The following is a 26656-nucleotide window of genomic DNA, read 5'->3' on the forward strand; positions in this document are numbered from 1 at the left end:
ATATGCCGGCAAATGCCGTGATATAATCTACCGCTTCCGGCGATTTTTCGGCCTCGATAAGGATAAGAATGTCTCACCCTTCCCGCGACGAGGCACCGGGAAGACGCGCCACTGCTAATTCCCCTCTTTCGGTCTTCACATCCTTGCATTGCGCGCCGGTGTGAAGCCACTGTCTTCGGCAGATCTGCGATGATCTATGAGGCGAGAGATCCTGAGAGATCGCTAGGGTATGCTCCCAGAGGCTCCCAGTATGCTCCGCGGCGCCCATATCTCGGCGATATCAGCAGGGCTGAGTTGCACCCTACGTCTCGTAAGGTGATCGCCCTATGTCTGGCCCTTTGATCACGACCGTTCTAGGTGCGTGGCACGCTTCCCGCAACACGGCGTTACTAGAGTCTATGATCGGTAGTCATCGACCACCTGCTTGTTCATATATAGCAAGCACCGTCTCGCGCAAAAGAGCTTTTCACCCACTTCGCATCACTTCACTTGACCTTGAGAAGCATTGATTGCTTCGCTTTTTGATCTTTACTGTTACTGTCTAGACGTCTGCGACGTCACATCTTAATTCATAACTCGAAGCCGCGCTTCCTGTTCCATCAAATCAACCCTACAACTCGCACTTCGACTCATCTGGCCGGTCCAGATCGCTCGCTTGCACCACTACCTCCCACACCTTACATCATTCGGACCTACCTCTTTCTACTCATCCTCGCGATGTTCCTCACTACCCTCCTCTCCCTCGCTATCGCTTCGCTGGTCGTTGCCAAGCCCATGGCTCAGCAGCCTTTCCGTGTCTCCACACCAGTAAGCCCTCTCTCCCGCTCTCATAAGCACACCCGCTGACTCTCAGACCGAGCTTGCCCAGTGTGCCCCTGCGCAATTCACATGGACAGCCACTGTCGCTCCCTACTACCTCACCATCCACTTCGCCGACGACAACGCGCTCTTCACACCTGAAGAAGACCCCATCATCGTCCGCTCCTCCAATACCGCTGCGTGGATCATCGACTACCCCGAGGGAACCCACCTTAGGGTACACGTCCGGGACGCGACGGGCGAGGTGGCTGCTTCGGAGAGTATGGTCGTAGGGGCGGGCTGGACGGACTGCATGGAATAGACGTTGAAGGCGTTGAAGGGACACGGACTTTAGCACTAGGGTTTCATTCTGGGTTAGCTGCTTGAGCATCTTGGGGAATAGGTAGATAATAACAGATTCATGTCCGCAATGTAGTCTGATGTAGCCTGGTTACTAGAGCTAGCAGAGCGACATTTTCCGATCCGGCATTACTGAAAAGTCAGCTCACATACACCGTCGCGCCGAGATGAACTCACTATGTTACAGCATCGAGATGAAGCTTGGTATGGTGGTTGTAGTTGATCTCGAACTTTTGGAGCACAGTCCACCTCTGACTCGACTTGGCAGGGTCCGACTCGCCATCTGGATCTCGGGCGTAGTTGGCGAGAGCTTCATCGAAGCGGGTTTGATAAAGGGCAAAGGTCGACATCGTATTCATGAGCTTGGCGTAGACCTGAAATCAGCTCAGCCCCTACTGCAAAGCCGATAGACTCACTCCGAGCAGCTTTGACGTCGTCAACATGCACTGCTTCAAGCACGTATCCAGAAAGTCGACGTGATCCCGCAGCAGCTGATCCACCGTCTGGACATTCGCCAGTTTCCCCTCCAATATCCTCCAGTTCTGCTCCAGCACCTCTCCCGTCGCAAACGCCAGGATCTGTCGCACAAACGCCAGCATCCTATCCCTCAGTAGAAAGATCCGCCGCTTCCACTTCTCCAAATCCTCATTCCCACTGTCGCTCCGCCACTGCGGCGCCTTGTGTTCTAGCCACATCGCCGAGAGAGCCGATTCGAGGTAGTGCAGGTGAAGGAGGAAGCGAAAGATGAGTTGATACCGCGTGATGGTTTTGCGGGAGATGACGAGGGATAAGGGGAATTTGACCGAGTAGTCGAATGCTAGCGCGTCGATGGCGAGGAGAGTCCGCTCCTTCTCGCCTCGCTTGGCCGTATCCTCTTGTTCGTCCATCACAAACTCGAGCTCGCCATCGTCATTGACGTTCCCCGTACGCGAGACGATCTTCAAAAGCCACTCATACAGCCCTTGGCTCTGCAGAGTGACTTTGAGATCGTCCTTGTATGGGTCGTTCGAGCTCGAGCTGGAGGGATTGCGGACGGCGAGGTCAAGGAGGGATTGGAGTTTGACGAGGGACGCGCTCTTGGCGGGCTTGCGCAGCTCGGGACCAGCGAGGTCGAGGAAGTTGGTAAGAAAGTCGGACTGGTCCAAGAAGAACCAGTGCTTCATGGATCTGCAGGTGAGCTATATCCTACGCGGTTCAACTCAAACGTACCGGAGATGCGGTGTAAGCTCCTGCTCGTCGATCATCAACTTCAGCAGCGTCTTGTTGGCGTGGATATAGGCGTCCTCTATCCGCTTGTAGAACCTGCTCATCAGACTTGTTCCCCCGAATGCGTAAAAGACCCACTTTGCTTCATTCACGACCACAATATCCGCCTCCTCCGCCTCCTCCGGCTTCTTCACCTCGATCCCGCATTCCCGAATCACATTCAGGTACTTGCCCGCCAGCAGTATCTTGTGCTTCCACGGCTGGAGAAAGGCCGGTATACACGCTCCTCCGGGTAGGCGATTTGAACCAGGACGAGGTGGTGGAGCTGCAGCGGAGAGTGTGGGAGTCTTGGTAGAGCCGACTTTGGCGGATGTGATCGATGAGCCGTCTCGAAGCTAGACTGTCAGGTTCGGAACTACCGGATCGTAGCTTGGTGAACTGACCGTATACCGCCTCTCCCAGTACTCGTCGGTATAGTCACTCTCGAGTACGCCCTTAGTAATATGCCCACTCTCCTTGACCATGAACTCGTCGAATGGATCTGAGAGGTGTCCGGTCGTGATCCACCGAAGCAGCATCCGGGTGTACGGCTGAGAAGCGTGTAGTAGCAGATTTGAGTGTAGCGTTGACGCTGTGGGATCTCTATTCCGTCAGCCTGTCTTCTCCACCCTTTTCACTCGGACTCACCCGCTCATCGTCGCATCCCGGTCGGATACTATCCCCAATACCTCCCCACCCAAGACAAGCCCACCTCCATCCAGCCCTTCCTGCGCATTAAGATTCTTCATCAGTCCCTTGAGCCCCGCGCCTCCCAGTCCCAGCTCCGCTGCCATCCCTCCAAGCCCATCATCGTCCTCGTCTGTTGCGTCCGAGTTATCCATCGGGATACTGTCCGTCTCGAGCGACTGACATAAAGCGGAAAGGAGGGTCATGGTGTGTAGCGTCGGATGCAGGTGAAAGTAGAGGGTTTGCAAGGTGAAAGTGGAAGACTGGAGAAAGAGGGATTCGAGTTGGGCGGTGACGACTCGGTACTCCTTGAGCATTTGGCGAATACCGCTGCATAGGGCGTGGCTGACCATTCCGTATTCTGGGTTACCGCTGCGAAGTCAGTATGACCACGAGCACCGAAATAGGGGCGTACCGGAGCTCCATGGAGGCCTCGACTGATGTGAAGGCAGATGCTAGGGGTAACAGGCGTTCTACCAGTGATAGTAACGATGGATCTGGAGATCAGTTGGCGCCCCAGCTTCAAGAGAGAGAGACATACCTAATGATAGATCCACCCTCCACTCGGCTCCCTTCAACCGCTGTACCTCATCAAGCGGGTCATAACATTCATGATACCGTATCAGCTGCCCCTCGACACCCTATCACATTAGCCAATTACTCCACCTCCCGCTGTAGGACTCACCTGCAGCACAAACATCAGATCCTCGCATATCCACGCCTCCTGCACCTCCAGCGGTACTCCATCCAGCAACCGCTCGGCCACCTCGGGCGCTACTTCCTCCTCTTCCTCATACTCCTCAATCACCCTATTCTCTATCCTGACATCCACTTCTATCTCCCGCTCCCGGATGCGTTCTGCCGCCTTTCCATTGCGAGGCAGGTACCCTTGCGAGGAGGAAGATCGGTGGTGTGAAGACGAAGAGGGACCGGCGTGACGGGAGGATGAGGGGTCTGAAGGGATAGACCGGGAGGAGGAAGGCCGAGATGGTTCGGCAGCTGAGACAGTATGAGTGGCATAGCCGTTCACTGACCCTTCAGCTTGTTCTCTTTCAGTGTATCTCAGGTATACAGACTTACGCTTCTGTCGAAGCAGAGTAGCAGCATCCCCCGAGACGTCCAATTCTTCGACGATAGCGTCCGGTCTTACTTTCCGGACCGAAGCGAGCGTTCCAGCGACCTATGGGTCAGCCACATTCGTCTTGATTCATTCATTCTTCCTCCGACCACAGACGAGCCGCCTGATACCTCTGCGTTGCCCTTCAAGACCCACGAAACCCATCAACGAAATGTAAACAAACTTTTGTAAACTCCTGATCCGTCAAGCTATACTTCGACCCGCTCGCTTTCCTCGCCGGTCTCGGCGTAAATGGTACGGTTGACCCGCTGGCTCTCCGTGACGTCGACATGTTATGGGGCACAGGCGATACTCCCACTGGAGCGCACTGCTGAGTTGTGAAGGGATAAGGCAAGGTATGATGCAGGTGAGGTATGAGGAGTTGGGTCGCGTCGCTTGACGCGTCGAAACGCGGAAGTAGATTTATCCAGGGGTAGAGTGGCGATTCTGAAGCGTGTTTCAGCTTATCTATGAGACAGGGTACAGGGGGACGGGGCGGGAAAGGAGGCGAGGGCATCCCTTGGGTATCAGGAGTGATGGGTCTGCACCACAATCATATGATTAGGCTGGGAGGGCGTAGAGCATACCCTTATATTGGTGTCCGTCGACCTTCACTTCGCTCTTTGCCACTTACTTGAGCAAGACTGAACCGTCATGGAAGTCATCCTTGAGCAAGACTCCACTACGATAGGGTGAGCTTATGCTCGGTACCTGCTACACCTATAAGACGACGGCTGATCCGACAGCTTTGAGCTCGAAGAGCTGGAACGCAAAATCGACTCGGTTCGGGCTGAATTGCTCGATGCACCAGACGAAGAACATGACGCTGAGCCATTCCCCTCGCCTCCCGCCCAGTCTGAGCCCTTTCCTCCGCCTGCAGATTCCCAAGTGACCCTCGTCAGCTCGCAAAAGACCTCTCGCCTCTCCCAGCTTCGCTCAAAGTTCCGCTTCAACCGCAAAAGCTCCGCGAACAGGTCGTCCTCCGTGCGGAACAGCCCCGATAACGAAGCGAAACACCTTTGCTCGGAGAGTAGCAGTCTCGACTCAAGCATCACCCTCTTTGACGTCCCCGTGCTCCCCTCCCAGCCTTCGCCCGAGCGTCAGCCAGAAGACGCTCGATATCTCGCCCTTCTCGCTCCACTCGTCGCTACCATCCAGCGCCTCAGCCCTGTCGTCCGAACGATCGCCGAAAAGGACATCCGCACCGCCTTCTTGCAGCGATGTGAAGAACTCACAGATCTGCTAATGGAATTGAAGAAGGAGGCGCTCTTTTCCCCTCCGGCTTACGACGCCAGTGGCTTCCCCGCCGATGCCGATGATGATGATATGCGCGTACTTCTTCTCACTGCGCTCCATCGCAAGGTCCTGCTCGAGTCTTCCCGATGCGCCGCTCCCGTATCGGCTGGAACGGGTTCGCTTGCGGTCAAAGCAGACGCCTTCAACCCCTTCGTCTTCCACTCCACCACCCGGACTGTCTCGAGCGGTACAGCGTTGCGCACTCCGTCGCCACCCAAGGCTATTGCGCCGGCCTTGCGAGTCACAGAAGGGGAGTTCTCCAACTTCATGGGACATTCGCAGCAGACCTGGCGGGCGAATGTCCATAGGTTGGGGTCGTTCCAGGCTTCGGCGCTGTTCTCGCCTAGTCCGATTGCAGTCAATAGGGCGGTCAGGGTTGGAGCGGTGAGACTGTAGATACACATCGAGCTTGTCAGTATTGTAAGCAGTGACACATTGTATATATGTATGACTAGACCTTAAGATGTGAGTCTACGAGATGGCGCCATCCCGATCCCCAGCGTTGAATTTGGCCTCGTCAAAGTACTTGACACCCTACCAGATCAGCCCGTTCTTCTTCCCCATCGCGCCACCGACGCGCAGAAACACTCACGATCTTCCTGCCCCCAAAGAACCTCCCATCCAGCTCCCTAGTCGCCCTCCAAGCCCCCGCCAACCCCGAGAATACCACAAACACCCTCAAACACTCTTTCGGATCCGCCGGCGGCGGCTCCACCATATGCAGCACCACCCTCTCCACAATCCCCCATTTACTACACTCTTCCCCTACCTCCTCGCTCAACTCCTCATCCACCTCTTCTTCCCCCTCCACCAGTCCCGTCAGGCATACAACTCGACTGGCCTCGCCGAGCCGATCCCGTTCTTCCGCAGCCCGCAGATCTTCGTTCGCATTGACGATCTTTCCGCGGGCGTTGGGTGCTTGGACCCATTTTCGTTTTTTGGCGTTCGCTGCTGCAGCTTTGGCTTTCGCTTGGGCGCGCTTGGATAGGGTGGAGAGGTCGACGGAGGGACCGGCGTGCTCTGCGGAGAGGGCGTGGACGATCCCGTCTTGACGCGCGCCGATACCGGTGCCTTCGACGTGGCCCCAGCGCTTCATCACTGAAAGGTCAGCTATCTGTTTCGAGACGGTGGTACTCAGCAGACGTACTCTTCTCGGCGAACGTGCCCGTCCTACAGATGTCAGCTGCATGCCCTGAACTCTGCTGCATTCCACGCAACTCACTCGTCTTCCCTTGGAACAGCCGGTCTGGCAGGAACGAACGCCGGCGCACCCCCAGACATCGCGGGTCCCCCACTTCCGGCCGCTACACCCGCTAGCGCTGCAAACTTGGCTGCAATAGCCGCCGCAGCCGCCTTGCGCTCTTCCAGGGACTTGGCTGCAGCGGCGCTAGCCGCGTCTCCGCTATTAGAGACCGCATCTGGAGGCGGCGCTGGGGCACCAGCGGTCGGAGGTGGTGCAGGGGGTAAATACCTTCCGAAGCCCGGTATATCCGACAAGGGTGGCGGTACGAACGTCGCTGGAGGATTCGGAGGAGCAAAGTTGGGCAGGGTGGGAGCGAAGCCTGGGATAGCTGGTGGGTAGCCCATCGATATTGGCAGAGGTGGAGCAGCCGCTGGAAGGTATGGGTTCTGTGAGGATGGTTCGCGAGCCAGATTCTGGGTCATCGCTGCTCGTCTGGCCCATGGATCGTCAGCAGGCGGAGGCGGGGCCGAGCTGGAAGGCGGAGGAGGTGGGGTAAACGATGAAGACGGCGGGGATGGTGGGCGATGCTCAGGCCGCGGCATCCGAGGAGCGATAGACGCAGGAGGTGTGTATAATCTCGGCGGAGCGAACATCTTTGGGGCTATGCTATCAGCTTGACTCGACCTATTTGAGTCGCTAGCTGAACATACCGTCTCTCCTTGGCGCCTCCTCCTCGCTCTCCGAGTAATAGCTGCTCTCGCCACTACTTCCCCCTCTATCCTTTCGGAGCTTATCCGCCACCAGCTGTGCCTTGCGTTCTGCGCGCAAGCGCTTCCGGTACGCCTGATACTCGCCGAGATCGTTGGGTCGATTCGGGTCGTACAGCTCATCTGGGGCAAAGTTGGACATGTACTGCTGTTGCTGCTGTTTCTTCTTCTGCACCTTGTCAGCTCACCCGATATGTCTTCAGACCTAGCGTTACAGCTCACCTTGTTCTTCTTCTTCCGACGCTTCTCCTCTTCCCGGTCGCGCTTCATGCCCCTGTCTTTCCCTTCGCCTCCTGCGATCCCGAGAGTCATAGCCGGCGCCCGGGCTAACGGCCTTCCATCCTGTCCCAGCGCTACTACTTCCTCAATCTCCGCCTTGGACTTGCTAGAAACCTCGATCCCCCCATAGGCGGCCGGCGATGCCTCACCACTCGATGTTGAGCGAACGAGGTCCGGCTTCTTCTCGATTACAGGAGCAGCCGTATAGTTCCCGAGGGGCCTAGTCGGTTGAGACGGCTTTGCCTGCTTGACTCTTGGCGCGAAGGCTAGGATCGCTGCGGAAGGCTTTGCAGCTTTGACAAGCGGCTTTGGGTTTGAGACTGATAGACCAGCTTGAGTCGTAGCTGTTGTCTGATCAGCCAAGGGTAACGAAACAAGAGCGGGAGGCAAGGGGAACGAACCGCTGGCCTTTGGCTTTTCCGCTTGAGCATCTTTCAGCGCCGCCGCTTCGAGTTCGGCAGTGGTGAACTTGATGCCTCCGTATAGCGACATGACGGTCGACCTGCCTTAGTATAAATGAAGCGGTATAAAGAGCACACTATCGCTGCAGCAGCGGCTGGTCGTGGCAGCCTCGTTTAACCCGCCAAATTGCTTGATTGCCCCTTGCGTTTCATCTCGCAGTTCAAGGCCTAAATTTGCCTTTCAACCTCCTCCTCATCATCATATATACCACCTATAGACTGCTCTTCGCCCGCGCGAGCATGCCCAAAGATGGAGGTGTACGAGTCTCACCCTTGGCTCGCGGCTTCATCCTCGACGCTCCCCTCCGCTGACCCCAAAATGTGGTCCGGATCATACCTCGCTCAGCTCGAGGCGGCCGACGAAGTTCGAGCGGCCAGATGGGAAGACGTGGATATGGAAGCGGCCGAGTATATCGCGAATCATCAAGAGTATGAGCAGCCCGAGATGAGAACTCCGACGCGCAGCCAAGCTGTCGGCACTGTAAGTCTCAGCCACGTCGGTCGGAAGGTGTCGATAGGCAGAGCTGATAAGAGCAGGGCTCACACCGATACCTCACTCTCGATACGAATGTACTCATCAATCATCTCAACCTTGTTCAGAGTGTCTTTGAGATACTTTCCGAGTATCAGAGACAACATAAATTGAGCCTTCTCGTACCAACAGTGGTCATAAACGGCAAGTTGGATCTTTGCCTTATTATCTTGCTGACAGCGTCACTCGGCTGACGCAAATAGAGCTCGACAAACTCGCGTCTCAAGCCCATACCGAGCAGAGCTCCACAGTTTCATCTCAATCCACGCGTCCCGACACCCTCGCCGCCGCCCGTCAAGCCACGACATGGCTCTTGGCCGTCAACCGACATCGCCGCGAAACGGGGTACGGCGCAGTACGGTGTCAGCGGTGGTCCGAACGAGGCGCGCAGCGCTTGAGTAAAGCGGATGATAGGGTGCTGGACTGCGCACTGTACTTTCGGGAGCAGGGCGGAGGCAATGTCATGCTGTGGACGGAGGACAGGAATTTGTCCCTGCTCGTGAGTTGAAGTCGCCTGACCGTGTACTGGGTCTGGGTGCGCATGAAAACTGACGATGTAGGCTGAGGCGAACGATATCTCGACCATTCCATCTCCCACTCCCGACCTCACATGTATCTTGCACCTCTGCGGTATCCCCTTCGACCGGACGTCGGACCTGCCACCGCAGGAGATCTCGACCCCGGAAGTCGAAGCCGAAGAGGACGGCATGCAGATCGAGGCGGATCTCGTCTCTCCTCCTCTGCCTCCTTCTTCTCTCCCAGCACCCATCGCCACGTCCACCCCAGTCTCCCTCACGACTCGACCTCGTCGGACCCAGTCGTCATCTTCTTCCCCATCGACATCTACCTCTCGCCCATCATTCGCTTTCAAGGATGCCTCGTCCCCTCTTCCCTCTCGGATTCCCCGCCCCACCGCCCGTGTCCCGGTTCCTACTGATGTTCTAGCTCGCCTCACCCACCTCGCTCGACTCATTCGTGCCGCTCTCCCTTCCTCTTCCCCCTCTTCGAACCCCTCTCCCGCCCCCTCTTCTAATCCGCCAACACCATTATCGACCCAGAATGGGCTCAATCGCCTCATCACCGCCCTTCGTCTCCTCTCGCCTCCCGATGGCAACACCGACGCCACGCGACAACTATACCGGCTCCTCTCGGCGCTCATGACCCTCTCCGCCTGGGTCCGACCACCGTCCGATGTCCGGGAACGGCGGGTTTTGAACAATGAAGCAGCGGGGGCGGTGCGTGTGGCGATGGATGCATTGCCGGAATTGGGGGTCGGGGTGGACGAGGGGGAGTTGCAGGAGCTAGCGGGTATCATTAGAGTTTTGTAAAGACGTAGAACTTGTATATACATAGCTAGTATCATATCGTATCAGAACCAGTTGTGCATGAAGATAGATATTTTGGTGTTGTCAAGAACGCTCATGGCTACTGCACAGATTTACACCGCACTGAACAGGTCACGCTTGACCAATATTCAGTACTCACCGCCCCGTTCGGCCATGATTAGCAGACCGCAGATGCACCTGTCGTCGTTGAGCCAGCTCGGAAAGCTGCGGCCTGAGGATCCCAGAATCTGAAGTATCCTTTGTTCGGAGTCATCAGTCCGACGGTCACACCAGTCGAGTCGTTTCGTATATATGGTGGCGCGTAAGATCGTGTATCGCTGAAAGCCTTCCAGTCACCAAGGATCTAGGTGATCCTTTCTCTTGAATCTGATTATCAGATGAGCTGTCATGGCGTTTCATGCGAAGGAGGAAAAGACTATTGCGCCTGTTCGGTCCTCAGCCGACACCCGGCCTGCGCGATGGCGACAATCGGAAGGCGGATGCCCGTGACTGAAACGCGAACGCGAGGAAATGACTGATCTGCATCTGAACAGGCCTGACTCCTTTTGAGCAGTCGATAGCGCACGTTTGAACGCGCACAGCAATCTCCAGACCCCGAGCTCCGATGCCCTTAGATCGGTGATCTAAGGCCTTTGTTCCGTCTGCAACTGGGGTGCGATCGCGCACGTTGGACTCACACAGAAGGCCGATGATGAGCCGAGGCGCACTCCGCCTTAATTCAATCCACTCTCATCAAGAGCATCGATGGCGGGCGGGATGGCAGGAAAGGCAAATTTTGGAGGACCGACATGTTTCAAACAGGCACAGGGGCCAAGACTGACCTATATATACCCTGCCTGCGACAGCGATTTCTTGATCTTTGTTCTATCGACCACACAAACGCTGCTTCTACTGCCCTTTGATACCTGAGTCAGTGCAACGCGTTCAACATGTCCACAACCAGTACCTGTGGCGAGGATCAGCCCGTCACCGTCACCAATACCAACACCAACACCAGAACCAATACCAACACCGCCAGCGCCAGCGCCAGCGCCAACACTGCGCCTGCACCCAATACGACCAGGAAGAAGACGCTGAGTTTCGAACTTTTTGAGCCGGAGTCTTCGAGCTCTGGTGATGAGGCCGATGGTGATATCGGCACGGTGTCTGATCTGGAGGAAGAAGAGGAACGGAAGCAGCTGGAGCGAGATGCCAAGCAGCTCTTGCAAGTGTGAGTGACGGGTGGGGAAGACTTGCCGGTAGATGGAGAAGAGGCGCCGGAAGCTGCAGATCCCCAGAGCTCTACTGGGGCAAAATGATGTGCCGAGCGGGCTGTGCTGAGGATGCGGCGGTTTCCTTCCTGGTAGTGAGCAGAGTGAGTGTCGATGAGCGATATGCATGACCGAGTGTACCACAGCGATCTACAGGCCTTGTCGGGTCATAATATCGCGGCTCTTGCGCACGCAATCACGGGGGTATGAGCAAGCTCGCCCAGAAGAGCTAGTCCTGGTTGAAAGAGTGGTCTCCAGAACGCTTCGCGGGGTTTGCCTTGTCGCGCGCATGGTAGGAGCTGAGGACGAATTTGTAGACCATACGAAGATTCCTGCCTCCACCACATGGTGAAGGATCGAATGTAGGCACCACGCAGGTGCAAGCTTGGTAGTCAGAGCGAACGTGAGTCAAGCTGGTAGTCAAAGCAAATGTGGGTAAGTCAGGCGTGATTACCACGTCTGCATCAACCTGAATGAACCAACAAATGGTGTAGTCCGCTCGTAAGATAATCAATCCTCCCGTCAACTCCCTCGATACCCACCCTCGCCTGGTCTCATATACAATACCGCCCAATCTAACTCCGTCCGCATCCCCTCAATCATGCGTTCTTCCCCCTCAGCGAAGGGTGCAGCTACTTCATCAGTTTCCATCCCCATCTACCCAGACAACGCAGAACTCACAATCTGCTCATGCAGCGCCTTTCCAGCAGGTACCATCGGGTACACATGCTCACTACTGACCACACACTCCATGACGATCGGCCGGTCATTATCATACTCCAAGAACTCCTTCATCTTGGCCGGGAGGTCCGCGAGCGATGTCACGCGCAGAGCCTTCGCGCCCATCGCTTCGGACAGCTTGATGAAATCGGGATTGTGCATCCGGGTGTGCGAGTATCGGTTCTCGTAGAACAGGTCTGAGAGTCAGCCATACCCCTCCTTTTCTCCAGGGGAAGGAGAACTCACCCTGCCATTGCTCCACCATCCCCTGGAACTCATTGTTAAACAGCAACACCTTGACGCCGATATTGTACTGGTTGGCAGTCGCCAGCTCCATCGCCGTCATGGAGAATGAAGCGTCTCCGTCGATATCCACCACGATCTTTTCCGGTGCGGCGACCTTGGCGCCGATAGCCGAGGGGAGACCGTAGCCCATCGTCCCGAGACCGCCGGACGAGACCCACGAGCGGGGCTCGGACCATCGGTAGTACTGGCAAGCCCACATCTGATGTTGTCCGACACCGGTAGTGACGATCACCTTCTCCTCTGTAGATGTCAGCTCGACTCGCAGGGGAGATTGACAGCTGTACTCACTCCCGATAATCTCGACCTGGTCATTCAACTCCCGCACAATCTCTTGCGGCTTCAACTTGCTCCCCTCCTGGCTCGGAATAAAGGTGAACGGGTACCTCTCCTTGTTGGCCTTGCACCGCCCGATCCACGCCGACCGATCCACCTTTTTGATCTGTGGCAGCAACTCCCCCATGCTCGCTACCACATCCCCAAGAACCGGGATATCCGCCTGGATAATCTTGTTGATGTTTTTAGGCTGGATCTCAAAGTGGATGATACCACCCTTGCCCTCCAGGGACGCCGCGCGAGCCGCTGGCGCAAAGGTGTCAACCTTGCCGGTGATACGGTCGTCGAACCGCGCGCCGAGGGCAATGACGACGTCCGCCTCCTGGATGGCAAAGTTGGCGTACGCCGCACCGTGCATTCCGATCATGTGGAGCGACTTTTCATCCCGCTCGTCGTACGCGCCGAGACCCTGCATGGTGGTGGTGACGGGGATCGAGCCCATGTCGGCAATCTCGCGGAGGAGGCGGGGTCCGTCCGGGGACGACAAGACACCGTTCCCGCAGTAGACGATGGGGCGCTTGGCATTGTTGATCATGTTGGCAGCGGCCGAGATGAGGGAGGCGTCTCCGGGACGGGGTCCGGTGTGGGTAACGGGGTTGAGGGGGGACGAAGGGAGGTAAGGGGATGAGCCGACCTGGACGGCCTTGGAAGGAATGGGGTGACGGAGGATCGCAGCCGTCATGTCCTTGGGGAGATCAAGGAGGACGGGTCCAGGCCGACCGGTGGTGGCGATCTTGAACGCCTCGTTGATCCGCCGAGGAAGCTCCGCAATGTCCTTGACCATCACGTTCCACTTGGTGCACGCGCGCGAAATGCCAATGACGTCCGCCTCCTGGAACGCGTCCGATCCGATCAGGTTGGTCGCTACCTGTCCGCAGAGCACGATCATGGGGATACCGTCCGAGAGCGCGTCCTGCATGGGCGTGATGACGTTGGTAGCTCCGGGACCGGAAGTGACGAGCACGACACCGGGCTTGCCTGATACGCGCGCGTAGCCCTCGGCCATGTGGCCTGCGCCTTGCTCGTGACGGGGGAGGACAAAGTCAAAGTTGGGGGAGTCGTGGATGGCGTCAAAGACGGGGAGGATGGCGCCTCCGGGGTAGCCAAACACCTTCTTGACCTCGTGTCGTCTGAGCATTTCGTGGATGATCTGGCCACCGGACATTCCAATAAAGCTGCAGGTCAGCCCAGTCCGTGTCTCGGTGAGTGGACTCACGAGTAGTCCAGCCCATTTCTGACCTGCGGATCACCCTGGAGAGGATCGATGTACTGCGGGCTCTCCTTGATCTGGGCCTGAGGAGGAACTTGGAAGCTGGGACTTGGCGTCGGTCGTACCACTGGTGCAGCTCCTGAAGCTGCGCTGGACTGGATACGCCGTACGTGATCGCGTACGCGCGCCTTGCCCTCTACGGTCATACCCTTCTCGCGGGGCAGAGGGGCATTTTGAACGGCGCTAGTAGATTTTGAGCGAGAAGCGACGGCGCGGGAAGTGGAGGGGATGGATCGGATGAGGCGGGTCGAGCGGAGCATGCTGTGTGGAGTATGGGGGATGTAAGGGATGGGTAGGATGCTCTTTATGAGCTTTTGAACGATGTATAGATAGAAAAGGATCGGCCTTTTCGACTCCAACTTTTGCTGCCGCCACCCAACAGGTGAGAGCGGGGATCGCCGTACGGAGTAAAGACCGGAGTCTCCACATTCCCCGGATATCCGGATAAATACCCGGCCGGTCCGGGCTGGTCAAGCGAAGCTATTGTATGCTTCTCTTCTTCCTTGTCCATCTTGACACCCTGTCAGACTATATATATAGCGCCTAGCGACCTTCCCATCGTCACCGACACATCACGCAGCAATGCCAGACCAAGTTCCCCTTTCGAAAGATATGGCCTCGGCCAACATCCAGGCTCCGAACGACCAGCCTGAGCCAGCAGACTTCAAGCCTCGCAACAACCCTGCGTTCATCCTTCATGGGAAGCTCAGTACGAGCTTCGGAGAGGTGAGCTATACATTTCGTATTGTTGCACGATTGTGACAGCTGATGCCTCCAGCTGCCTGTACCAAGCGTCGGTCCCGATGAGGTCTTGGTGGAAGTCAAGAAGACCGTAAGCTTTCGACCGCATATCTTCGCAGCGAGGTCTGTAGCTTATATGCCTAGGGTATCTGCGGCTCGGACGTCCACTGTCAGCTCTATCGCCCTCAACGTGAGGTGGCTCCCGAGCTGATATCCAGTCTACAACACCGGCAAGATGGGTCTCGTCTCCTGCACCGGCGACATGTGCCTCGGCCACGAGTCGTCCGGCTATATCGCCCAGCTCGGTTCCAACCTCGCCGCTATGGCGCGCAAGGCCGATTCCGAGAAGGGGTCTGCAAAAGGACCCGCAAAGCAGGTCTTGAGGGTAGGAGACAAGGTGACGCTCGAGCCGGGAGTGACTTGCCGTATGTGCCCGGACTGCAGGGGTGGACGATATCAGGTCAGCTGTATAGACATCGGAAGCGTCGACTATAGCTGACAGGTAGATCTGCGAGCATATGGCCTTTGCTGCGTATCCTCCTTTCGACGGTACCCTCCAGCGATACTACAAGCTGTACGCTACCCTCTTTTCATCAAGGATTAAAGCTTACCCTTAGCCCCGCGGACCTGGTGTACCCCCTTCCCGACTCGGTCGATCTCGTGTATGGAGCCATGATGGAGCCGCTCTCCGTCGCTGTGCACGGTATCGCCAACGTCGGCAAGCTGCGCACAAGCGAGAACGTCCTCATCTTCGGCGCAGGACCCGTCGGGCTGCTTGCCATGGGCGTGGCGAAGGGTTTGGGAGCCGGAAGGATCATTGCGGTGGATATCAACCAGGAGAGGTTGAAATTTGCCAAGACTTACGCCGCGACGGACATCTACACACCGGTGAGCTTTCTCCTCCTGACTTGAGCGCAAGTTGAGTGAAGCTGATCTGTTAGATCAAGCAAAATGCCGACGAGTCCAGGCCGGACTACTCTCTTCGAGCGGCGAAGGATCTGCTCTCTTCGCTCGGTGTCCCCGTCAGAGGACCAGGGTCGATCGACTTGGTCATGGATGCCACAGGCGCCGAAGTCTGCATTCAAATGGGTATCAACGCAGTCAGGCCAGGGTGAGCTACGATGAGCCCCGACTCGGCTACAGCCCAAGAGCTGACCATGACAGTGGTGTATGCGTTCAAACTGGGTTCGGACCGCCCGACATCACCATCCCCATGTTCCGCTTAACGACGGATGAGATCCAGCTCAAGGGATGCTGGCGGTATGGGCCGGGTGACTAGTGAGCTGGATCCCTCGTATCTTGTGATTGGTCAGGCTAACGATATAGTCCACTTGCGATCGATCTGGTCGCCAGGGGTCTGGTGGATCTGAAGCCGCTCCTCACGCACGAATTCAAGTTTGAGGATGCGCTCGAGGCGTTTGAAGTGACCAAGGCGGGCAAGTCGGCGGATGGGAAGACTGTCATCAAGGCTGTCATTTCTGGACCGGAGTAGGGTATCTGTAGTCTATCTATGCTAGTCAGTATTGTGCAGAAACTTGTATGCAGCAGCTATTGTAGGCGGACAGAGGCAGTGGAGGCGGGGCGGGATGAGGTTTCGTAATTATGCCCCCCGGCTAACGGCCTCGGTCCTCGCGCTGCTGCAGAAGGACTTTTCGACGGTGTACTCTGTATTTGTTATTGTTCTGCCTACCTGCCTATACCTCTGGGGATACTCATACAGACATGGCGTGAGTACAGCTGACAGAGCAACAAGCAGAGCTGACAGATCAGAGCGTACGCTTTCCCCTTCCCGAAATCTCCGGGAGAGCAGATCCTGACCTCTCAGAAACTTCATGGCATGGGCTAAATCGCCCGCTGCTCGCCAATACTTCTTCTGTAAGTGTCTATCTGCCCTCTGCGAGGATCCCTGCTGATTTTTGGAACAGCTACCCACTTCTGGGGACCGGTGCGTCCCTCTCGATCTCGCAGATCTCGCCCCTGACGCAGGGGATGGTCGAGTTGTGGCTGACCCACCAGATCGCAAACTGGGGTCTTCCCATCGCTGCCCTCTCGGACATCGTCGGGAAAGACGAGAGCATGATTAGCCCGATTATGTCCCCGACTCTTGGCGCCTACTCGTAAGCTCTCTCTGCTCATAATCGTCCTCTGCCTCTTTTTTTCTCGCCTCCAAAGCAGGAAGCAGCTGCCTCCTGACGTTTGCCCGCTTGCTTGCTCGTTTGAGAAGGGGTATGATGCTGATTTCCAGGATGGTATTCATGCGATTCGCCTGGCGCGTCCAACCCCGTAACTACCTCCTCTTCGCCTGCCACCTCACCAACGCCGCTGCGCAGACGGTCCAGACCGGCCGGTTTGTCAATTATTGGTATATGGGCGGAAGGGAGAAGAGACATCCACTGGGCGCCCCCGCTTTGGATGCGGTGGACAAGGTCAAGGAGAAGGCGGGAGAGGCGGTCAAGGCTGTCAAGGCATAGATTGGAGGATGGGCGAGCGGTCTCGCTACGAAGATGCGGAGGGCGTGTGGGGATCATGCGGATGGTGGAAGGGACCGGGAGATGACATCGAGAGGGTATATCTGGGGAGGCTAGGCTTGTTTTGGGGACACGGCCGAGGTGGGACTGGGAGGGGATAGCAGGGGTCTTCAGGGGTCAGAAGGACTGGACAGGCATGTAGGATATAGCGGCTCTGACTAGGCTAACGCCGGACTGATCTATCCTGCATACTCTGATAAAAGCAACTCATGCAGCAAGCAAATCTACCACGCAGGAACCGCCACATTTATAGCAAATGTTTGTACAGAGCACCGCCCGCGGAGGCGATAACAGTACCGCTTGCTGCCTCTGCTTTTCCATGTACGAATCACTCATACTGTAATCCCTGACGCTTCATGTTGATCTGGGTAAAGCATGGGTGCTGTGATGCTGTACCGGCTCTTCCGGCAAGCGTCATCTAGACATGGGATTGCTGACCTCTACTGTCTGGTGCAGACCCGACCGGTCATGCCGGCGCTTACTCTGTCCAAGGCGCTTGACATCGTCCCTTCATGAGTTGATGTACCTTTCAGCTAAAAGCCACTCACATGGAAGATCGAGATCTCGATTTGTGCTCGATTCGATCGTCATTTACCCAAACGCGAAATAGGGGGAGATCTCGTAGATTGCGAGCATCCTTTCTGATGTTACCCCTAGGGCCAAGGCGAGTGCCTGATAGAAAAGCCGATACCTCTTCCCCCTCATCCTCTTTCATACATATCCCACCTCCCCTTCGCCGCTCGTACATCCCTACCCCCAGCATCTCCCCACGATGTCCAGTCCTCATACTGCTCATAAGAAGAACGACCAATCTGTCGATCCTGTCCCTGATGTGCAATCCGAAGTCTCGATCGAGGTCAGCGAGGAAGCCAAGTCCACCATTCGCACCGCTCTGGAGGAGTACGAGACCTCGCTGAACGATTTATCCCCGCGCATTGACATATTCAGTGAGCTTGAGGAGTTGATCTCGAAGAGAGAGGTCGTTGGGCCCAAAGAAGATGATGTGCATACCTGCCAGGTGCAGGGTTGGCTGGAGAACGCAAGGGCAACCTGGGATGGCCTCCAGGGCGTACTGATTGCCGCGCGGGACTCCTTCGGCACGCCCGGGCCGTCCTTCCTCGGCTCTCTCAACCATGCGCTCGGTCTTGAGAGTGATGTTACGGAGCTGCTCAATCTTTGGTGTCCAGGGTCCTCGGCTTACTGTTAGCAATCTGAGATTCTAGGCTCTCTGAAGCGGGAAGCGAATAGGTAGCGAGGAGGCACCCCTGTTCGGAGGCGAGCTCGGTAGCGAGTAGGAACTCCTATGTCGAGTAGGAGATCCAGAGAGTGCGACGCCTGAGTAGGCAAAATCCCATGCCGTACTGCTTAGGGCAGTGGCGGCAGGTCAATGTGGCGCGCTGAGGGCGTCGAAGCCATGGACCAAGTAGGCTGTGTATGGACTATAGGAAGTCCTAGCACAGTAGGAGTTCCTATGGCGTGTAGGAACTCGTAGGGACTTGTAGGAAGATCTCAGGGACTAGTAGGAAGATCTGTAGGAACTCGTAGGAACTCGTAGGAACTCGTAGGAACTTCCTACACTCTGTAGGAAGTTGTCAGGCTGGAATATATAAGGAGGTCATTTCGAGTCCAATGCATCCTCACTCTGCAGTCGGAAAAGTGTCTTGCCCATCCTGGTCCCTGGAAAAGTTAACACTTACACGTGCCACCAAGAAAGGGCAGCACCAGCAGGCAGCTGAAGCCCAAGACAGCCATTACCATGAAACTCTCACGGCTTGGAGAGTCGGCAGAGAGCCCACCGGACCGCCAGGGGCAGACAGTACGCTGTACGAGAGCAAGCTCGAGGAACTCGAGAGCGCTCGAGAGACTCTGTTGAACCAGACTCAGCTGGTCAGGAAAGGACTCGCGCCTGACGTGGAGCGGCAATCAGGGGACGTGGTCGAGGACATTACTGGGTTGGTTCCCTTCCAGACGAATCTGTTCACAATCGGCGACCAGCACATCAAGGGTTTGGCAGTCCGACGGCGGGAAGCTGCGGCCTCAAAGCGCTCCACGGCCTCCTCCAGTGTTGTTGCGCGTGAGACATGTGCAGAGTAGGTCGGGATGAGCTCGAGGATCCGGTTCAAAGTTTGCAAGGGATGGAGGGCGGACCATGGTGTTCGTAAGGGAGAATTGCTCATACATGCGATGTGATTGTCATTACCTTCGGTCGTACTTGACATCAGTGGCGTCAGAATCGTTCTTCACCGAGCCATTCCAGCCGTATAGTGCTCTCCAAAAGTATTTTGGTAGGGATACCAGTACCAGCGCGCCGACCGAGGCCGATACCAAATACCGTACTCTGTACCAGGATGATCGTCTGGTAAGTACTAATACTATACCAGGCGAGAGAGCATGGTATTGGTAGAATACCGATACCAGGCTGGTATACCATAGTATACCAGGCCCGGTAAGTCATCTCTAGACGACTCGCTATCGTGCAATAGGGTGCTTTATGAGGCTGTAAGGGTGTTGAGGTGAACCCGAGCACTCTTCCCGAGCCTAGACCTGCCCAATTCGTACCGAATGTCCAGAAGTGGGTGAGTTCCAGTAAGGAATGAGGAGCAATTTTTGCTTCCGTTGCCACCCCAGTCCGCCCACCATTGTCGTGATGGATGCTTTCATGCGATCATTGGGCTCTGACTGAGCAGCAATGTGGTTTGAGCATCGCCCTTTCAACTCTCCCGAGGCCATTGTTGTGTTGCTTCGAAGCTGTGGACCAATAAAGCGGTGCTGACTTCGGACAGAGTGGTGTCTGACTTCGGACAAAGTTGTGCCCGTTATTGGTCATAGCTCCAGGAGTAGCGCCAGTGCAGACCAGAAGGTACTTCAGGGCTACCTGAGAGCTGAGACTGAGATACGCAGTCACTCTACCCGCGCCGCCACACAAAAGGCAGCTCACGGAAGGAGGAGTGGCGGGAAAAGGTGTGGTAATTTTGGTATACCAGCCCTGATACCTGGTAATACCCGCTACTACTGGAATTGGCGAGGGCGATACCAAATACCGTACTAATACTAGCCCTGGCACCTGGTAGAAGTACTATACCATACCAGAGGCGTTGGTATTAGTATACCAGGCTGGTATTTTCCGCTACTAATACTATTGGAGAGCTCTACCTGAGCCGTACGGCAGTAATCTGTGCGGCGCCAGAGACTGGTATTCGCAGCTTGAAATATCTATCTGCAGCACGTATCTGAACCACCAGGCGCCGCGCCCCATTCGCCCGGGTGGCAAATGCTCCATCCATCTAGTACGCATCTTCAGCATGAGGCCCGCTCATCTCAGCCTCTTGGCATCAACACTGCAAGCTCCATGATAGTACTCACATGGAAGGCTACTAGTCAGTTGGGCCTCACGTCCCGTCGCTGTGGTGGGTGACGTGGTGGGGTAGAGGGTGTCGAATATGGCACAGCTGCACGAGCAGCAGCAGCCCTTTGCCGCCTGCGTGAAACTTAGCTCGAACATGGGCATAATCTTGACTGCCTCACTTTCACGCGGCCCCTGATATCTGACCGTCCCGGCTGGGACACTCTCGGCACTCTCTCGGCCCAAGTCTCTCCTACAGGAGCGACAAGTCCCGTTCCCAGCACTGCGAGTCAGCTGGCGTCGCATCTGCAGCAGATGGCTGCCAAGTATGGGATCAATCTTTTCGCGATCAAAGACACAGAAGAAGAGCCCGGAGACGGGACCCCTGACTGCGCCTCGGACGCGGAAGATGGCGACAGCGGTGCACCCATGGCAGGCAAACACAGCGAAGCGCAACTCGAAGACAGGACCTCGACACTCCCGAGCCAGCAGTACCCGAAACGCCCGGTACCGTCACAGAAGGTCCTTGATGACGTACTCGTGTCGCTTCCGCTCCCTGCAGAGATGCTCACACTCTCAAACAAACACCTCAGAGGCCTTGCTGTCCGTTGGGCGTTTGCTGCAAAGGCTGCCAAACGCCGGACAAAGAAGGCGTCGCGCGTGTCTTCCAGACCGAAGGAGAGCAGCGGTGCTGGTCCTTCGTCTTCCTTGACTTTATGACCCCGAGCTAGGCAGGACGGGCGCTGGAGTCGATGATGAATTTTCAGGGCAGGGGTACGAGGTCGACTAGAGGTGTATTAGCCGTTAGCAATTTGAGGTGATAGTTATGCGAGTCTGCGACATTGATATTGCTGAACTTTTCCTGGAGCCGACCCTCCCGAGATCCGGCAGCCCGATCCTGACCCTCAGTGTGTCACCTGATGAGTCTCCATGTCGCAGCTCGCATCAGACTCAGCTACACTTGATGCCTCACAGCCTGGGAGCCACGACACTGGCTTTTTTGAGGTACAGGAGTCCGGTCCAGGGTCAGGCAATGGTGGAGGGCGGCGGAGTCAAGGCGCGGGTGCGGCCAAGGTTAGATAGGCAGTGCTTCGTTGTGAGAGAGGTGGAAAAGGAGCGACCAGGATCAGTAATTGTGCTCAGTCTCGCATCATTCAATCGTGTAGACGCCTTCTCCTCGCATCTCGCATATTCAGTACATATTTAGTACATCTTATCGCTTAGCTTCCGATTACAACATAGGTCTATCTATACAGTCATTTCCGCTCATTTCAGACTGGTCTGCGCTCCCCGCAGAGCCAAATATGCCTGATCCGCACCTGGTCCCTATCAGATCAGCATACGTCTTTCGTGTACTCATCAGATCACAAAGTAGACAGGAGGTAACCTACCAAATTCCGCACGACGTGCCATAGCTCCAGCCCTTTATATCTGAGCTTGGTTCTTGGGTCGGTATATGCCGCCGCGAGTCCGGTGATGTCGCAATACTTCTTGGCTGGAAGTAGCGAGGGCGGGGCGGCAGGTGTATGGTCTGAGCATCAGTATGGTCCCGACCCGCATCAGTCGTATGCTTGGGAAAACGCAGAGCTCACAAGTAAAGACCTCTTTCCTCGGTACCCCTTCCAGCCCAGTAAGAACCGCCTTCCCCTCCCCTCCCTCCTCCTCATCCGGACTCTCCTCTCTCGCCGGCGTCGTAGCCCCACTCACACCTCCCTCCACATCCATCGGCGTACTGACGCCGCTCGCCCCAGCGGGTGGCCGCCCAGCCTTCTTTCGCCCCCTCATCAAATTCGCGATATTCCCCTTCTTGACCGGTCCCGTCCCCGCCTCTGCAGCTGACCCCTTCTTCTTCTTCCCACCCGTATCTATCGGCTCGCCCCTCAATTTCTGTCCGACCTGCATAGCAGACAAAAACCCATCCCCGCCCGAAACGCGTTCCCGCTCGAGCGTGAGGATCTGCTTGGCGTTCTTCTTGACGCCCGTGGTGGATGTTGAGGCGGTGCGCACGGATAAGCGAGAGACAAAGTGTGGGTTCTTGAAGGGTCTAGGAAGGTCGTGGTAGTTGAGTCGGTCAGCTAGGGTCTGGACTGTCAGCTCGAGGCTGAGGTGAGAGCAAGCAGGTTCAACTTGCAGGTCCGGTTTCTTCTCCTGGACCGGGCGTGGACGCATTGGATTTGCGAGGGTGGAACCCTCCCTTGACGAATTTGGGCCTGAATATCAGCGCCAGCGCCGCATCACAAGGTGCCACAGACCTACATATCGAGTAGATTGAGGTACAGTTGAAAGGGGCGTTCCATCAGCTCTGCTCCAGCAGCTGGGTGTGCGCCCTCCAGTTCCGTCGGAAGCGACCTGAAACACGGAGATCTCGTCACTGACCGCCTCGGCGCCTTTCGGCCCGTTCGCGTCGACGCGAGGTGACTGTGGCGAGGGCGAGATACCCTCCATGATCAGCTCTTCACCTATCACACCTGCCATCATCACCATCTACAGCCGATATACAACATGCCTGCCTCAGATGGACTCCGTAAGTCAACTCCCCTCCATCGCGGGGACCCAAGCCCCCAAATCCCGAGCGAGGCGCCTCTCATGACTCTAGCGGGGTACGCTGACTGGATAGAACCTATTCTGACCCCGGGGGAGAAGGCAGTCGTGAAAGACTATGGCGGCTGGACCAACTTCAGCCTGTCGTACGGTCTCAAGCCCTGGGAATCGGCCGACAATGCCGAAGCGCACCAAATCGCAAAGGGTATGGCCAGTAATGACCAGGCGGACGCCAAGGCCAAAGGGACCAGCAAGTGATACAGAGTCGATGATGGTAGGCCACGCCTGCAGATTGTGCGAAGATGAGCTGATTCCACCAGTCAAAATTATCAGCTTGAGGTCACGGTGGTAGAACACGCGGTTCTCGATAGCTCAGCAAGAAGCAGTAGAAACGGATGTAATGTGCATGATGTGGCGCCCAAAAGTCTCTCTCTGTGTCCCTACCCTCCAGGTACCCCGTCCAGACCATCTTCAACACCAAGTCTCTCTCTATGCCCCTTACCCCCAGATACCCCGTTTAGACCATCTTCAACACCTCCCCATTCTTCGCCCCCGCCTGCAATACCCTCGGATCAATCTTGCCTTCCCCCTTCTCCGGGCTCCATCCCGCCTCTCGTGACTTCTTCGCCATCTCGTCCCACCATGGGTAGAGCAGGTCTCGGGCGATAAGGCGGAACCAAGGTGTGAAAGAGTTGGCTAAGTTGTCAGCTGAGGTCCCAGGTATCAGGTGAGAGCAAGGACAAAGCTCACATGGATCGTTGAACATAGCTTCTAATTCGTCTTTCGAGACGTACTCGGCCGCACTAACTTCGTTTGGGTTTAAATTCAGGGTGACGTCAAGTGCGCAGAACAGGATGTAGTCGACTGAGATATCAGCGTGCGTGCAGACACTCCATCGCAGAGTGGGGAACGCACTCTCGTGCTCTCCCCACAGCCCATCACTAGGCGCCAGGTAGTGTATTCTTGTCAGATACGTGAAATCCTCCGCCTTGAGCTCTTCTGGCTTGATACCGAGCTCATGTGGAAGCTTCCGGATAGCAGCCGCACGGACACCTGAATTATGAGCTTGGATTTCCCTGGCATGGGCAAAGTCGTGGCTAGCTCACCAGCTTGGTCCTTCTCCACAAGCTCCGCCTTGATACTCAGAGGATGCGAACAGCAGGTGTTGGTCCACATCGATGGGAAGGTAATCTTCTCGTCTGCCCGCTTTTGAAGGAGGAGCCGTCCGTCCGATGGGCGGAAGAGGAAGACTGAAAATGCGCGATGTAGGAGGCCGTTGTCGATATTGGACATCAGATGACCTGAATGTCAGCTCGACTCTCCTGTCTATCTCATTGATCTATGTCCACGCGAGCAGCTCGCGCGAGCGCCTATCACTAGGTTGACTCACAAGTCTTCTTGCTGTCCTCGCCATACGCCTTATCATTTTCATCTACTAAGATACACCGCTCCTCCATGAGCCGGACCTGCTCCTCATCGTACGCATCCAGATCGGGCGCGGGCGCTGTCTGGGTCATCGTGGTGGTAGTAGACATTGCTGTATAGGAGAGGAATGAGGTGGTGGCAAGAGGAGCTTTTGACTTTTACGCGTCCACTTCAGTGGCACGAGGCGGAAGCAAATTTGGGTGGGGAGGATGACGGCATACATGAAACGCACGGAGAGGATCAACGCGTCGATTTCAGATGCAACTTTGATCTTTGTTACATCTCACCTGATCAGCTGCTATCTATAGCTGAGACTCCCTCAGCCGCTTCATCGTCATGCCGCCACGACGCAAGAAGGCATCAAGCTCATCAGACGCGAAGTCGTCCGGTCCTCGCATGGCCCGGTCCTCCCACGCGTCGCGGGACCGCAAGTCACCAGTTGTCGGCATCAGTTCTCTCCCAGACGAGCTCCTCGCGAACGGACATTGCACGCATGGGGGAGGAGCTGGCGATATGGCGGATGATGGCGGTCTCCAAGCAGATACGGGCAGCGGTGGAGCCTATGCTGGCTCCATATCTGGAGGAGAGGGAGCTGATCGCCCATCCCAGAATTTTGCGACACGGTAAGCTACGACCGCTGATACATCGCCGAGACGCTAGCTTATCATATAGCACCACTACGTCCCTCGCCATCCGATCCCTACGGCTGGGATCGCGAAGATGAACTCAGTGACGCATTCGATCTCTACCATGACCACCTCGATGCCTTTCCGCGCGGCCGAATCTCTCAAACGCCTCACGGTCGAGACTCACTGGGATAACGGGGAAATCGGCTGGGATCTTCTAGAAGAAGTCGGTCACAACCTCGAGGAGTTGACATTGCACCGGATTGCGACACGTGGGAGGTCTCGCTGCCCAACCTGGCTCGCCTGACCATGTACGCTGCCGGTCTGCCGATCTGGCAGCTTGCAGAGATACTGGAGACCTCAACGCGACTCCAGTATCTCGCGGTCTACTCCGATCATCAGGATGAACACGGACCGGACGCGGAAGTATACCCTCTTCGGCTCGACGAACCCAATCTCGCTCCCTCCCTTCAACACCTCCACACCGTATATCTCGCCGGTCATATCCAATCTCTTTTGGACGTCACAGAGGCATTTCCCAAACTCCCCAACCTACGTTTCGTCACCCTAGACCCAAATTGCGGTTCATACGAGACCTACCATCTCTCAGAGATCATCCGATCTCTCGGAAAATGCAAGAAATTGGAGGGTCTGGCGGTGTTCAGAGCTCCGGCGGTGGATTTTGTTGCAAAGGCGATGAAGAAGCGACAGAGGGGATGTCTTGATAGAGTCAAGCATCTTGTGCTGGACGACACGGCGGATGCTGGCTTCTTGCTTATGGATGAGGTGGGTTCCCTTTGTGTTTTCGGGTTCATAGAAGCCTTGCTGACATGCCCAGGAATTCAATAAGCGGAAACCCCAAATGGCAAGCCTGGAGCGCATCACCTATATACGCCCTCTCCACTACGAGCCCCCACCACCGGCCTGGCCAGATATCCTATACGTACACGACGACCTACAAGAAATCTTCGACCACTACCCCACCCTCCAATCTGTACTCGTCGTTTTCGGCTATCCTCTCGACCATTTCGCGGTCGACCATGACGTACACGTGCCGAATGTGCTCTGCCGGGTCACTCGGCCGGAAGGGGGCGGGCCGATGCAGCCTGTCGGGTCACATGTCGCTCCGCGTGATCCGTGGGAGGGGGTGGACAGGGGGAATAAGGCGAAATGAGGGGGAATGGCGACTCGTTGTGGATGGTCAAGGATGAGAAGAGCACAGTGGGTGTCGGGGGAGGTGGATTTGGCGGATCAGTGGGCGAGGGCGCGTCTCCCGGACTTCGACGTTCGTCGAGGCTCAGTACTCAGAGCAGCTCAGTGCATGTGAATGAAAATGTACGCACGGACCTGCTTTAGCTGCAGCTTGCGCTTGGTGCGCAAAACATCAAGTCCCTCTGGCTAGCGTTGTCCTGCATTGACATCATACATTTGTCCTGCTTCAATCCACTCCATCTCTTCGCATCGTGCTCGCACAGAACTGGCCCTGAGACCTATCCCATCTT

The 26656-nt window shown here is 56.3% G+C and overlaps 13 protein-coding genes across 13 annotated transcripts; 8 read left to right on the top strand and 5 right to left on the bottom strand.

The window, feature by feature from the left end:
- Positions 1-717: 717 nt before the first annotated feature.
- Positions 718-1153, top strand: MKK02DRAFT_39776 (uncharacterized protein; the record flags this gene model as incomplete). The annotated part of the gene is made up of 3 exons (XM_053090776.1): positions 718-807; positions 854-1087; positions 1121-1153. 3 exons carry the CDS (start codon positions 718-720, stop codon positions 1151-1153), a joined length of 357 nt encoding a protein of 118 aa, XP_052949254.1.
- Positions 1154-1217: 64 nt separating this feature from the next.
- Positions 1218-4499, bottom strand: MKK02DRAFT_18983 (putative gamma-tubulin complex component 2; the record flags this gene model as incomplete). The annotated part of the gene is made up of 11 exons (XM_053086030.1): positions 1218-1290; positions 1336-1532; positions 1575-2325; positions 2368-2460; positions 2503-2759; positions 2808-3006; positions 3052-3462; positions 3506-3587; positions 3632-3731; positions 3776-4270; positions 4392-4499. The coding sequence occupies 11 exons, from the start codon at positions 4497-4499 to the stop codon at positions 1218-1220; spliced, it is 2766 nt and encodes a 921-aa protein (XP_052949255.1).
- A 362-nt stretch (positions 4500-4861) lies between these two features.
- Positions 4862-5899, top strand: MKK02DRAFT_39778 (uncharacterized protein; the record flags this gene model as incomplete). Its single annotated transcript, XM_053090777.1, has 2 exons — positions 4862-4899; positions 4954-5899. 2 exons carry the CDS (start codon positions 4862-4864, stop codon positions 5897-5899), a joined length of 984 nt encoding a protein of 327 aa, XP_052949256.1.
- A 75-nt stretch (positions 5900-5974) lies between these two features.
- MKK02DRAFT_39779 (uncharacterized protein) lies at positions 5975-8224 on the bottom strand (the record flags this gene model as incomplete). The annotated part of the gene is made up of 7 exons (XM_053090778.1): positions 5975-6037; positions 6096-6601; positions 6651-6673; positions 6726-7347; positions 7397-7622; positions 7676-8064; positions 8134-8224. 7 exons carry the CDS (start codon positions 8222-8224, stop codon positions 5975-5977), a joined length of 1920 nt encoding a protein of 639 aa, XP_052949257.1.
- A 288-nt stretch (positions 8225-8512) lies between these two features.
- Positions 8513-10053, top strand: MKK02DRAFT_29534 (uncharacterized protein; the record flags this gene model as incomplete). The annotated part of the gene is made up of 4 exons (XM_053087844.1): positions 8513-8674; positions 8731-8794; positions 8929-9224; positions 9286-10053. 4 exons carry the CDS (start codon positions 8513-8515, stop codon positions 10051-10053), a joined length of 1290 nt encoding a protein of 429 aa, XP_052949258.1.
- Positions 10054-11920: 1867 nt separating this feature from the next.
- On the bottom strand, positions 11921-14210 carry MKK02DRAFT_19402 (acetolactate synthase; the record flags this gene model as incomplete). The annotated part of the gene is made up of 5 exons (XM_053086090.1): positions 11921-11953; positions 12003-12238; positions 12288-12587; positions 12636-13855; positions 13897-14210. 5 exons carry the CDS (start codon positions 14208-14210, stop codon positions 11921-11923), a joined length of 2103 nt encoding a protein of 700 aa, XP_052949259.1.
- A 352-nt stretch (positions 14211-14562) lies between these two features.
- On the top strand, positions 14563-16183 carry MKK02DRAFT_19222 (chaperonin 10-like protein; the record flags this gene model as incomplete). Its single annotated transcript, XM_053086059.1, has 9 exons — positions 14563-14676; positions 14729-14782; positions 14836-14860; positions 14910-15151; positions 15198-15265; positions 15309-15579; positions 15633-15802; positions 15856-15969; positions 16018-16183. 9 exons carry the CDS (start codon positions 14563-14565, stop codon positions 16181-16183), a joined length of 1224 nt encoding a protein of 407 aa, XP_052949260.1.
- A 340-nt stretch (positions 16184-16523) lies between these two features.
- MKK02DRAFT_39784 (putative mitochondrion protein) lies at positions 16524-17162 on the top strand (the record flags this gene model as incomplete). The annotated part of the gene is made up of 4 exons (XM_053090779.1): positions 16524-16566; positions 16617-16636; positions 16708-16808; positions 16937-17162. 4 exons carry the CDS (start codon positions 16524-16526, stop codon positions 17160-17162), a joined length of 390 nt encoding a protein of 129 aa, XP_052949261.1.
- Positions 17163-17991: 829 nt separating this feature from the next.
- Positions 17992-21282, top strand: MKK02DRAFT_29537 (uncharacterized protein; the record flags this gene model as incomplete). The annotated part of the gene is made up of 9 exons (XM_053087845.1): positions 17992-18407; positions 18594-18642; positions 18765-19293; positions 19442-19578; positions 19601-19665; positions 19744-19795; positions 20005-20215; positions 20462-20626; positions 20810-21282. 9 exons carry the CDS (start codon positions 17992-17994, stop codon positions 21280-21282), a joined length of 2097 nt encoding a protein of 698 aa, XP_052949262.1.
- A 546-nt stretch (positions 21283-21828) lies between these two features.
- On the bottom strand, positions 21829-23007 carry MKK02DRAFT_39786 (uncharacterized protein; the record flags this gene model as incomplete). Its single annotated transcript, XM_053090780.1, has 4 exons — positions 21829-21888; positions 21954-22093; positions 22155-22644; positions 22939-23007. The coding sequence occupies 4 exons, from the start codon at positions 23005-23007 to the stop codon at positions 21829-21831; spliced, it is 759 nt and encodes a 252-aa protein (XP_052949263.1).
- A 57-nt stretch (positions 23008-23064) lies between these two features.
- On the top strand, positions 23065-23361 carry MKK02DRAFT_39787 (uncharacterized protein; the record flags this gene model as incomplete). Its single annotated transcript, XM_053090781.1, has 2 exons — positions 23065-23086; positions 23180-23361. 2 exons carry the CDS (start codon positions 23065-23067, stop codon positions 23359-23361), a joined length of 204 nt encoding a protein of 67 aa, XP_052949264.1.
- Positions 23362-23620: 259 nt separating this feature from the next.
- On the bottom strand, positions 23621-24638 carry MKK02DRAFT_39788 (NUDIX hydrolase domain-like protein; the record flags this gene model as incomplete). The annotated part of the gene is made up of 5 exons (XM_053090782.1): positions 23621-23799; positions 23854-23967; positions 24019-24156; positions 24210-24404; positions 24494-24638. The coding sequence occupies 5 exons, from the start codon at positions 24636-24638 to the stop codon at positions 23621-23623; spliced, it is 771 nt and encodes a 256-aa protein (XP_052949265.1).
- A 226-nt stretch (positions 24639-24864) lies between these two features.
- On the top strand, positions 24865-26328 carry MKK02DRAFT_29539 (uncharacterized protein; the record flags this gene model as incomplete). Its single annotated transcript, XM_053087846.1, has 3 exons — positions 24865-25151; positions 25376-25940; positions 25993-26328. 3 exons carry the CDS (start codon positions 24865-24867, stop codon positions 26326-26328), a joined length of 1188 nt encoding a protein of 395 aa, XP_052949266.1.
- Between the last annotated feature and the right edge of the window lie 328 nt (positions 26329-26656).

This window comes from Dioszegia hungarica (genome assembly GCF_025882075.1).
Source record: "Dioszegia hungarica strain PDD-24b-2 chromosome Unknown MKK02contig_2, whole genome shotgun sequence".
In the NCBI taxonomy this organism is placed as follows: domain Eukaryota; kingdom Fungi; phylum Basidiomycota; class Tremellomycetes; order Tremellales; family Bulleribasidiaceae; genus Dioszegia; species Dioszegia hungarica.